Source organism: Protopterus annectens, chromosome 13.part0, assembly GCF_019279795.1.
Source record: "Protopterus annectens isolate FY-2018-M chromosome 13.part0, PAN1.0, whole genome shotgun sequence".
In the NCBI taxonomy this organism is placed as follows: domain Eukaryota; kingdom Metazoa; phylum Chordata; order Ceratodontiformes; family Protopteridae; genus Protopterus; species Protopterus annectens.
This window is the reverse complement of record NC_056747.1, coordinates 64,524,556-64,537,755: the sequence shown is the minus strand read 5'-3', so window position 1 is coordinate 64,537,755 and position 13,200 is coordinate 64,524,556. Positions and strand designations below refer to the sequence as shown.

At 36.5% G+C, this 13,200-nt stretch overlaps 1 protein-coding gene across 1 annotated transcript in view; it reads left to right on the top strand.

Moving 5' to 3' along the window:
* LONP1 (lon peptidase 1, mitochondrial) overlaps positions 1 to 13,200 on the top strand; it is an 843,750-nt gene that overhangs the window by 63,025 nt on the left and 767,525 nt on the right. The window contains exon 3 of the mRNA XM_044090626.1: positions 10,350 to 10,469. Coding sequence (XP_043946561.1) covers positions 10,350 to 10,469 — 120 coding nt within the window. The remainder of the gene's footprint in view (positions 1 to 10,349; positions 10,470 to 13,200) is intronic.

The following is a 13,200-nucleotide window of genomic DNA, read 5'->3' as shown; positions in this document are numbered from 1 at the left end:
TCATCACCAAGGATGATGCCCAGTTAAGAAGAGCCATAATTTAAGTAGCCATCAGGGCTTGTTCAAGCATTTTTCCTTTATATCACCCTGCTCCTTGCACATGCCCAGTAACAGCCAATGGGTGGGGCAGGTAGTGGATTTCATTGCTACACTGCCCCTTACTACCACAAAGGGCTGATATTGCAATGTTCACCCACAGGCATCATTGTGTGATTATTTCCCTGGTGTCCACCAAGGAAATCAGCCGTAGCAAATATGCCCCTACCCTCCTAGGACAGGAATGCCCATTCTCCCCCATTGCACTGTTAAGTGCCTGGGCTGCTGTTTGAACTCTGGTTGTGTGGCTCATACTCGGGGCTATATCCCTGTGTGCCATCGGCATAGGCACACCTATTCATTATAATTTTATTCCATGCCTTTTCTTACAGTGAATGTAAAGCTCTTCCTGCTATGTATTACTAATTCCATAATCTCTTTGTGCCTCTGTCATGATTTACAGTAGAAGATGTATATTTTTGGAACATCTTGCTGTCATTTGTCTCTGTCGTTTTACTATTACCTTGTTTAGCAAAACTAACATCCGTCTTCCTTTCCAACTGTAATGTACATAAGCTTCATATCATAATCGCTTTTATATAACCTTTGTTTTATTTTCGTTAATTTTATATCTCGAAAAGACTTAAAACTCTCTTAAAATGTTCCAAGACTCTGCAATGCCCTTTTCTGGATTTGTCAAATACAGAATAACTTGGCTTTATTTGCAGATATTTTCTTTGATAGCCATACAAATTAATACCCTTGAATTTCTGAGTCCTTTATTTTCTTTGCCAGTGGCTCTAAATATAAAGAAAATAAAGAAGGGGAAAGAGGTCACCCTTGCCTGTTTTCTCTGTTCAAACACAACTTATCGGAGAGGAATGCTCCCACTTTAGTTTTTGTCTACTGTCCTTCATATGTATCCCCCTAATTTACCTTATCGTATCGGATAGTCCAAATGTTTCCATTGCCCTATCCCTAAAATCCCAGCTTCCTCTATTGCATGCTTTCTCTGCATCACGACCCACCAACAGTAGCAGCAGTATTTTCTTTCATATTCTGCCTTACCCCTAAAATCCCAACTTACTCTGTTGAATGTTTTCTCTGCATCACGACCCACCATCAGTAGCGGCAGTATTTTCTTTCATTCTGCTTTGCTGTGGATAATCAGTGTTTTATTAATGCTGTCCACAAAACCATACTGATCCATATCTGTCAGTTTTGACAACAACATTGCTATTCTTTTAGCAAGTAGTCTAAACACTTTATAATCATGGTTTAAAATTGAAATGTGTCTGTGTGAGGCTGGGTCTGATGGGTCTTTACATTCTTTGGGTACTATGACAGCTTTCTACCACAGTGCTGGTACTTCCCCTCCTTTTAAAATATTGTTAAAGAAAGTCTTCCAGATCTTTGTCACTTTCTTCTCTCCTAACTTCCAGACTTCCACAATAATACCATCTTTTCCTGGAGATGTCCCTTCAACTTGATTATACATCACCATTTTTATCCCGTCTGCTCCTTTTGAGCCCTATCTTCCTCTAATCTTGGCATAATTAAGTCTTCCATAAATGTTTACATTTGTGTTCTTTTTTTTTTGTTTCCATTCTGCTTTATACACATTTTCATATAGTTTCCAAAATATCCCTAATACCTCTATGGAATCTCTGGTTACTTTCTGTCATATGGTCCCCAAGTTTGGTGACAACTCTTTTTACTTTGTATTATTTGAGACACTGTGCTAAAAGATTCTGTGGAGCTGCGTAACAACAAGCTTTCTAAATGCATACATATTATCCAAATATTCCCTTATTTTGTCTTCAGCATTCTGTAGTAGTGTTTTTCTTGTTGTTCTGTGAAATTCCCCTTATTCTGCAATACATTAACCTTTTTCAGCTTATCTGAATAATTCCTTTTACTTCTTAACCATATTTCGTTGTTTTATTTAAACTCCATTTTCATTTTATCTCACTCACTAGCTGTTCTGGGGAAATTGCTATCTTCCTTAATAACTCTTGAATAATTTCCACTACCCATTCCTTAAATTCCTCTTTTTATCATGTAGTTAGGAATGTTCCATTGATCGAGTTTTACTTCATTGCGCTGTGTTTTGATCTTGTTTTTATCTGTGCATGATCTGAAATAGTTATTATGTTGAAGCTTTCCATTAAATACACATGTTCTTGAGAAATATAATTTCTGTCCAGTCTAGCCCGGTTATTGTACTTATGGGAATAATGTATAAATGCTATCTTCAAATGATTTTTATTTTGATGAAATAAAACAATAACTTAATACATTCATAACATTCAGTAATTATTTACAGTATTTACATTCAGCCTGACAAAAAGGATTCAGATAAAAACATTTGCAGTTAAATAAGTTAATATATAAACTATGATACTTAGAAAGAGTTTGGTTCCATCTGTAGGGTGTCAATCAAGTTCAAAACCTTCTTCCACGGACTATTAACCAGTGACTTAGGAAAAGTTTGTAACTCTTTTTTTTGTTTTTTTCTCCATTAGCATTCATTTCTTCAGTGTGTAAATGCTATCTTGAGTTCCTTCTACTGAATGTATGTCTTCTACACCAAATATTTTCATAAATGTTTTCTGAAAGCTATCTTCTTTTGTTATATTGTCCCTTCCAGGTCCACCTGATACATCTTCAGTGTTGCAAATAAAGTTCCGTCCTCACCTACAAGTAATACTGGCTGCTGAATTCAGTACTCTTTCCTTTTGTCCGTACATGTAAAGCCATTTACATTCTAAGATACTATGGCTAGAGTAGCTGTTATGATGAAAAGCTGTTGTTTCCACTTATTTTATATGGCGGCTTTTATTTGGATTTGGATTTCCAACTTTTGTCTTGTATGCAACACTAATATTTGTCAGACAAATCTTTCGTACAGCTGTTTCTTCTCATCTCAATTTGAACCTATCACATTTCCCAAGACTTTTTTCTTTAATGAAAATTCTCAAACAAAAAAACGGAATACATTTTTGGAACTCCCCATTCCCTATTAGCTTAGAACAAACACGCACAATAAAGTACATTTTAATGAATAAAGTTTAACCTCTAGATAGCGACAATTACCCCCCCTCAAAAAAAATTGTTTATAGCTTAAGCCAAAGGAATTAATGTAGACATCCACCCTTATTAAAACAAGAAAAAGTCTTAATTTTGCATGTAGTATAATAAAATCAGTCCAAGGTCACAGCATAAACATTAAACTTGCGTTTGTCCAACTTTTCTATTCTTGTTTTACTGTAAAACCTATATTTCTTACAATGTAAAAGGTACTTGTTTACTTTAATATTTTTAACACACATAACAGTCACCGAAGATGCTCCCCTACCTTTAAAATATCTTGACTACACACTACACAAACCTGCTTTACTAGGTAGTTTATATCATGAAATATTTTATACAAATATTAAGAAAAAATGTTTTACTGACAAGTTACCTTTGCACTTTTGGTGTCCATTTAAACATTAATAACGCAAAGTGGGGGTATATGTTTTACAGTCCACCCACAAGTTTAACAAAGTCAACAAAAGTCCAATATTTCTCTCTTTCTTGCTAAACCATATTTCACAAATGTGAGTGATGCTTTATAGTCTCCCATTTATGCAGTAATTTTAGTATTGGTGGACTTACTATTCATCTCCGGCTCCCAACACCAGACTCTGGTTCAGTTCCAAGGTACCCCTGATTCTTCTAGTCAACTCCTGTCCTTTCATCTGTGTCTCAGTCATTTGCCTTTTGAACACTGGAAAATGTTTCAATGGGGATGTCTCTGAGCTTTATCATCAGTAGGACCAGAGGCAGAGTCCCTTCTGCTTGCTGGCTAACTTTTTGGTGGATAAACTTTTTATTTTTTCCTTATCTTGTTCTGCATCAAAAAATGTCTTTGATCTTCCAGGAAAAATATTCCAAAGATGGCAGGATATAGCAACTTGAACCTCACATCTGCCTCTTGACATTCCCTGATTACTGGAATATGTTTACTCCTCTTCTGCCTGGTATACAGTGAATAATTGTTGTCCACAAACACTCTACTGTCTCCAATTTTTAATATTTCCCTTCTGCCATACTATCTGTTCAGTTCACGCTTTCTGCTCCTATGATTGCTTCTTTACTAATATAGGTATTGGCTGCTTTCTCATGGCCAGTTTTGGCGTATACACTGCCTGACTTTTCATTTAACAAATCCTACTATGGAATACCAGTAAAGTTGCTTATTTATTCTTTCTTAAAATTATCAATTTGTTCCTTCCAGTTTCTGTGTTACAGCAGAAAATATCAGGTATTCTCTTCATGCTCTGTCTTCTAAAACTACCATTTTTTCTTCATTTCAGTCTGATTTTTACATTTTTTCAGTTCTTCTTGAACCACTTTTTTGCTGAACTACTGAATTCTTCCCAGCCAGTTTTTTTCTTTTCACCTTCTCTGGCTGATTTCTTTATGGTTGTCTAAATGTTTTCTTTGCTGATCTCCAGGCAGTGTACTTACTAGCCAGAAAATGCATTTAACTAAAGCTGACAATATCGCTAGCTGTTATTTCTCAGTTTCTTTTTTCATACCGGGAGAGCTGAATTTAAGCTGTTGATCAGTATGCAGGCATTTTGGAAGTCCCCTTCCCAGCCAGTTTTTTTTCTTTTCACCTTTTCTGGCTGATTTCTTTATGGTTGTCTAAATGTTTTCTTTGCTGATCTCCAGGCAGTGTACTTACTAGCCAGGAAATGCATTTAACTAAAGCTGACAATATCGCTAGCTGTTATTTCTCAGTTTCTTTTTTCATACCGGGAGAGCTGAATTTAAGCTGTTGATCAGTAAGTATGCAGGCATTTTGGAAGTCCCCTATCCCACTTATCCCTTGTGCGCTTCTTCCAAATAATTTCCTTCAACACTTTATCATTATGCACAACTTCTGTGGTTGATAAAAGAAATGCCTGACCTGCATATAAAACTAAAGGCACTAAGAATGTTTTTACTACACGTATCTTACTACCTAGAGCTAGAGTCAAGAACTTCCAGCTTCTCATTTTAATGTTATCTTTTGTTTAGTCTATTGTCATGTATCCTTAGCTGCCACAATAAAATCCATTTTATTCCATATAGCTAAATAACTCCATTTTGTCATGCCCCTTTAAGTGTGGGTATTCCTGTATTCTTCCACTTTGAACAAAAGTTTTATGTTCACATTGATCTTAGTGCAACTTGGTAGCCTGCCCCCAATAAGCTGTATCATATTTATTCACTGATTGTGTAAATGCTGTGTGCTTTGCCATACAGTATCCCTTACCACCTCTACAACAAAATTTGCCACCACCTATGTACACCTGTTATGTTTGATTGTGAAGAAAGTAAAACAAGTAACTGCAGTACTGCATTTTAACTTTTCACTTTCATGTTGCCCTTATCCAACAAATGATTGTCTCCCACTGATCATATATTTGCTCCATGTTTTTGAACTCCGCCTCCACCAAGAAAACAAGACAGACAGTGAAAGAAGTAGTGGCTTCCATGTCGACTGTCACCTTGTTGCTTCTAGGCGTGCACACATTGTCCCCAGTCAAGTCAACTTAATGTTCATTCAGCAGTGAATATAATAAACTGACCTGTGCTTTCACCCACGGACTCCTTCCATAGCCCTTAAAAAAAGATAGCCACCTTCATTGTATCTCTGTGATATTACTGTGTTGAAAGTGAAAAAACTTAGCCGTAGGATCATATTTCAGTTATTTTGCCGTCAAACATGCATACAGTGTCTCTGCCCAATCAAACGATTTCCTGGCTGTAGGCTACTAATGGTCTTTTCATTGCTCCATAGATTGTCCCTTCAAGTACACGTCCACTTTACCTGTGATGTGTTATTACCGAGTGCAGAGGAATAATGGTCTCAGTGATGTATTTGTTTGCTTCTACAGCATCTTCTGCACAGTGATTGGTTTAAGAAACCGTTACCCACATATGTATCTGGTTCTTGTGAGAAACTACAGTAAGAACACATTCTTGCAAGAGAAAACCATCACTGGAGATTTGCACGTCTGCTCTGCTTGGCAATCTCTAGTCAAAAGACTGTAGATTTCCAGGAAAGTGCTTGGCAACTGATCTCTTGTGCTTTATATAGTAAGACATGCATTTCCCACCCATTGTAATGGGAAGGATTGGGTAATAACTTTCTCTTGTACAATTAATGCAGTAGTGATGCAATTACCATACACGTCTTTTGGATTTAAATTTTTGTGGCTTGTACTGATTTTAATACATTTTATAATTGCAAAACTGCTGATGCATGGTACCTACAATTGTAGAACATCACACTGTGGAGCTGGGTATTGTCACAAACTGCAGTTAAAGGGTTAACAATGCTGGACTAGATGAAAGCGGGCAGAACATAACTGAAAGGGTTTTATGCAAGCAGCTGTCACCAAATTAAAGCAGACTAGATAATTTTTTTCCTGTCAACCCCATGTTAATGTAGTTGCAGATGAGTTCATTTTTTTTGTTTTGTTTTTGTTACAAGTGTAGGTGAGCTGGTCAATTGACCCTCATGACCTGGGCTCATGGCGCAACATGTACAGACATTTTATGCACCAGAAGTTACGAGATGCTTATTAGGCTATGGATCTGTGAGGATCTTAAGAAACCTGGGCTTACATTTTCATGGTAGTTTCATGCCCTTATATTCTGCATATGAATAACCCAAGATAGGCCAAACATGCAACCAAATTACATTTGAAAAGAGGAAGAGAATGACTGCTTTATGCGGAGTAGAGGATGGTTCCATAGAAACTGTATTCTCTCTCATAAATACCTGTATCTCCAATATGTTGTATTTGTTTTGCAGAACAGATAGAGATCTCATGAATGAGCATTTACAATGCCATTAGACTTGTGAATATGTCATAAGTTTGACAAATTAAGGTATGTTGAACCTGTATAGGTGAGGCAGATGTTGACTGTCGTTAGTCTGTATGATATTGAGAAAATGGACAAGGCTTTGAGACTCTGCAAAGTATAGTGGAATGATCACATACTTGTGCTTGGATGTGCTACCTTTAGATATGAGCTGCAAGATTAAAAAAAAAAAGGATGTCATACAACAGTGACTACATGGTGATCAAAGAACAGTTAATTGTAGATATAGTTCCCCAAATCTCTAACTATGGGATCAGTTTTCAAGGGTGTGCTGTGAATGTGATGGTTAAAAGGGGAGTCATGCTTGCTGAAGGATATAACTATGTATATCTTGGAATTTAATTTTAGTCCATGGTTTTGACACCACTTATTTGTTTAGGACAGGCCTTCTTGATGGATCTTGATGTTCTTTGGGGAGTTTATGATGGCAGTAGATTTACAGTTGTCTTCCAACTTGGCCAGTCACAAACCCTTATTAGTTTTGACCTCATAAATATGAAAGAGGAGTACAAACTGCAAAAAATAGTCCACACTGTCTTTTAAGAGGTATAAAAGTAATATAAAAATAATAGAAAAACACCTTATTAGCTGAAAATGAACATGAAGAATTCACAGAACAATGAAATGTGCTTAGCACTTTCAGCTTCACTGAGGTCTTCTTCAGAGTAGTTTGTTTATAGTGTAGTGGTTTATAGCTACAGTAATCAACCACATGTTGGATCACATGACACAGTTTTTCACAGTTAATAAGCACAGTAATCTTGTGTGCTTCTTTACATTTTTGTAACCTGTTTCTTTAAAATACATTTATAATTAATAACCTTGTTTAAACCGGAGTCCATGTATGCATTTAATGTTTGCCACCTTATTTCCTGAAATTCCCTTTTATCCTCTTTGTTGCTATTAGAATTCACTGCTGTAGTAGGCAAGATTGGACACTAAATTAGTCCTAGGTGTGTGTGTATGTGCCTTCTGTGGAAGGTTGGGTGCTGGGCTGGCAACTCGACACTGTAAATCTTCACTGTGGCGACCCCTAACCGGGAAAAGCCGATAGAATTAGTAGTATCAATTATGTAAAATATGAACTGTTTAAAACCTATACACTTTGCAGAATGTTAAACGTAAGCACTGATTACAGTTGCATCTTTTAGCTAATAATTGTTTGTTCTTATGCTTTTTTAAACTGCCTCTTCATTTTCCCTATATAAAATCCATCATGCACTGAGGACTACAAACTACAAAATGGAATTTCAAGTAAAAAAAAAAAAATAAATGCATTTAAATAATTGAGTGCCCCATAGGTCCTTTTAGATGTGCAAAAGAAATTTGGGCTATCAGAAAAGTACATACAAATGTTTGTCTTATCCAATGTTTGTTTATTGTTTTGAAACCAGCTATTTGTTTATGATGGCACTTTGTTTACAGTCCTCTGCAGACCTGGTCAATCACAAACTCTCAACATTGGCTTTGACCTCTGAGAAGTAAATTCCAAAAAAGAGTGACCCAAAGACTCAACCTGAGGGGAACGTTACTAGTGACAAGTCTTTTTGGAGGAAGTAGAACTGCCTGTCATAACTTCCTGTGTTCTGTTTGTGAGCCAGTTTGACATCCAATGTGTTGTATAAGGATTAACATTTAGGTGGTTCATCTGTGGTACTAGAGTGTGGATTGTGTAAATGCCTTTGTAAATTCTAGATTTGTGGTGTGCACTGTTTTGCTGTTATCCATTGCCTCAGTAACTTTTTTTGAAGAAGTAGGTTAAGCAGACAGGACCTGCCCTTTAATAAATCTGAATTGGGTGGGATCAAGAGTCTGTATGTTACGTTTTTCTGTATTTACTAATTCCATAATCATTCTTTCCTTAGCCTTACAGATGAGACTGATCTGCCTTTGTGCAAGGGAATCACTGTTGCTGTCCTCAATTCATCCATCAAGAAACATCTTTTGAGGCTGATAGTGAATAGCTTCTGTAGGAGGTCAGACCAGCTGTTTCAGGCTGACCAGTAGGCAGCCTGGTATGTTATCTGGCCCAATCAACGTAGTGCTCTTGGCCTTAGAAAGTACCTTGAGACATTTGTTTTGGAGGCAAGAGTATTGAATGGGAGAGGTGATGAAATTTGAGCTAAATTTATTCCATACAAGTCTGTCCTTTGAGTCAGTTTGTCATGTAGGTATCTATTAGCTCTGCACAACTCTAGGTATTGTTTGAGATTTTTAACCTAATTAAATAAAGGTTTTGTGGTTGCCTTTCACCTGGGTGGCTATTTTTGCCTTCTGTCTGGTTTTGGATGATTTGATTGGGGTCTGGAATTTCTTTTTTGGTTTAGCAAGAGCATTTTGTCATCTTGAGAGGTAGATTTATTTTTGTGTGCAATTATTTTTTCATTTATTGTAAAAAGTATTTATATTTGGGTTAAGGATTGAATTTGAATTTGGCATTGTATTTTTTTTTTTTGTATTTATTTGCTTTTACTTGTGACATGACATAGTGAGTAAATTATGTAAATTTTTTCAATCAATGGTGAATAAAATATAATTGTATGGAAATTACATGAATAATGTTATTTATTTATTATTTATTGACATGTGTTAACCGGGTTAGTCCAGCTGGGCCAGGGACCTTTTTACAGTGGAGACCCGAGGAGAAAAGCTCCAGTCACAGCTCCAGTCACAGAGAGTGTAATGCTTCTGGAGCATTTCTCCCCGGGCCTCCGCTGAAAACAGGATCTGTGGAACCTAGTCGGACTTTCCCGGTCAACAAATGTTAAATAAAAATAAAAAATAAGTTTAAGTATACATAACAGTTTAGTTTACAATTAAAAAACAATTACTATCAGCAGTACAATTTAAAGCAATTCACAGTGATAAGTTAAGAGGCATAACAGGGTAAGATCAAGTCATTTACAAGAAATATGCAAATCACAGTATTTGAAAGGTATCATATGCTGTTTATATTCGTTTGCTTGCTTAGTGGGAAATTGACCTTTGCCTCTAAAGCAAGCTTTTTAAAATTTGCTGTGTTTAAAGATCTGATTTAATTTGGGAGGCTATTCTAAATAGCTGGCTCTACTATGGTGAAATATTTTTTTTTCATGTAGTAGTTTTAAAATGAGATGTGCATTGTTTCCTTACTTTCTTATTGTGGTGGGAATTTTGCTGCTTAACTGTTGAACTTGAAAAATAAACACTAAAATGCGCAAATGTTAAGTGAAGTGTATTTACACAGTGACTTGGTGGTTTTGCTGAATTCATATTACCACGTTTTAACTGAGACCCAGGGACTTGTATAATTTCTTGATACACAAAGTGTATGAGGTTGTTTGCGTAATGCAGTAATGGCTCCAACTTAACAGTAGTAATGTATTTTATTTTATTTTATTTTATAGCAGTGAGTCTGATGTGGTTGAAAATCTTGAGGAAATTTATCACACCGGAACCTTTGTTCAAATCCATGAGATGCAAGACCTGGGAGACAAGCTACGCATGATTGTGATGGGGCACCGAAGGTAACTGCTGTATTCTTAGTATTGTTTATATACTTTTTTCTTAGTAAAGCATTTGTTCAGTGTTACTACGTTAGCATGCCTTACGTGCCAGCATACCTGTAGTGATAGAGACTTCCTAGGTATTGTTCCTTCTGTATTCATTTCATTTTGTTGGGCTCGATGTTAGTACCTTGGGGGTATGTACTGTGGTAATGAATTAAAAATAGAATGCAGTTGCGTACTGGTCAACAGCTACTTAACATGTACTGCTGGGCACTTGCATACTGTGATTTAAAATACACCATTAGGCACTACATGTTTTTAAGTATTGTCTTGGAAAGTGAATTAATATGCAAGTTGGTAGGGATGGAAAAAGGCTATACTTCTTAAGAAAGGAAAAATCTTCAGGGAAGGTAGCACTTGAATAGGGTAGTATGATTGGATTGATGAAAGTTTATTATTAAATCAGTGTATTACTGTCTAATGAGGCAGAACACACTGTAATTGTTCTACTTTAATTTTATTTATTTGGTTAATCTGGTAACTCTGTCCTGGGATGTAATGCTGAGGTCAGGTACATGCTGCTAGTGGGAAAGCTTGTCACCTTGTACTAATTTGAGCGTCATTGTTATTTTGATAATACTTAACTGCACTTAATTCTTAATACCCAAGAGGAAAACTGCACGGCATAGTCATCTTTTAAATTTAGATTGTTTTTGTATAGCTGGACAAATGTAGTGGTCCAAGGCCGTCTTCTCCTAAAGCCCATGGCATACAGAAACATTGCATACTAATTTTTTATAACTATATTCATTACTATGGCATATGTTTTTAGAGTTAGTACAGTAAAGATCAAGGAGTGCATTGTTAAACATACACCATCTCTAGACAATGCAGGATCCTTCAGGTAAGAGAGGAAAATGGGAAAGCCTGAAGGGAAAGGGATACATCTTACACTACACAGTATATGTATTCAGGCAAACCTCAAAACATTAATAGCAGTAAGAAGATAATGCAATATAAACACCAGTAAATAGTCAGGGAATGATGAGCGTATTGTGTAAAGACTGAGTTAAGGTGCTCTTTGGAGCACATTTTAGTGGTGATCCCCCTACTTTCACCTTCTCTCGGTAAAATGGTAGCATTTGCCAAGCTGAAATCCGTGACTTTGTTCAGGAAGCTGCTGTTACTAACTGGAGTATCAGCAGTAGTGTGTCTTGACCCAGCATTGTTGTACGTTATTCTGCATAATGACTAGCTACAGCAGGTGCGTGAATTTGGTGAATGACCTTTTGTCTACTTGGTGTTTCTACATCAAAGGTAGGAGCAGCATCTTCAACTGCTGCAGGATGTGTAGCCCACTTACTGCTGGGTCTTCCAGTATTTAGTCCTAGGTTGTCATGTACTGAGGCTAACTTGTACTGGCTGTCATACCCATGTGTGCATTGGAGGGGTCAGAATTTCAGCCATTTACCTTGGAGACACTTTGTTACTCCCTCCCTGAAGTGTAGCCCTTGCTGACCTGTACAAGGAAAGGGAATAGATGTACTAATCTTGGTTGACAGTGTTGAAACTGTTAGTTTTGAAAGACATTGTATAGACCTAGCTGAGGATACTGCAGTCACCCCAGGTGTAGCTGCAGATCTTTTTTATTTCTTGTAGCTACTTGGGCCACTGCAGTCTTTGACAGTGTTAGCTTTAACTTTTTTCTGAATGAAAAATAGTTTCCCTAACAGACCTGTCTCTCTTTACATTTTGAATTTTTTTTCTTCATTGTATATGCACATCAGACACTTCATCAGAACCTGTCTAATTAGAAATGTTGCTTGATAGGACTGACCTGTCTCACTTTATCTCTCTAATATGGGTTCCTGTCAAGAACCCGAACTATCAAATGTTTGAAAGCTTGAATTACCGGCAAAAAGTAGTTTGAAAATTCACACTTTGAAATTTGATGGTGCTTGGTTGTGTGAGATCACAGTACGCCAGGGACTGGGAATTTGCCTTTTCCACAGTGTAGTGCAATCTGGGAGTTGGTATATGTCGGTTGGAGGAGGATCTTCCCTCTTGCAAAAATTGTTTTATGTTTTGCCTGTTGTATTTATTTATTTTTTAAAGTTTTAGATTCAGTATATTTTTTTAAATACCTTTTCAGTTTACATTTTCCAGACAGATGTGGGTACACATACAGTTTTCAGAGATACACATACAGTACAGAGAGAAGATAAACCATTACAAAGATTTTTCTTTCATGAATTATGTGTGTGTGTGTATATATATATATATATATATATATATATATATATATATATATATATATATATATATAGTTTACTTCTTAAAAAAACTATTATTCAGTTTAACATTACATTAATTGCTCAAGTCCTGGTTTCCCAGAAATTTCATTTCTCCTCCTGAACATTACTCTGCATGCATTGTTTCCAAATATTCCATTTATTTCTATGTAGTTTGACCCTTCCATTTTCAAAATATCCTGCCTCCATTTCTTATATATCCTTTACAAAATTCAGAAAGTCTGTTACAGCTGGTTCAGCTTTTCAGTTCCGTTTATATTACATACATATATATATACATATACACACACACACACACACACACACACACACACACACACATATATAACCCAGCTACTGGGGGTGCACAAGCCCAGTGCATTTCTTTGTGCCGGTCCCAAGCCCAGATAAATGGGGGAGGGTTACGTCAAGAAGGGCATCCGGCATAAAACTTTGCC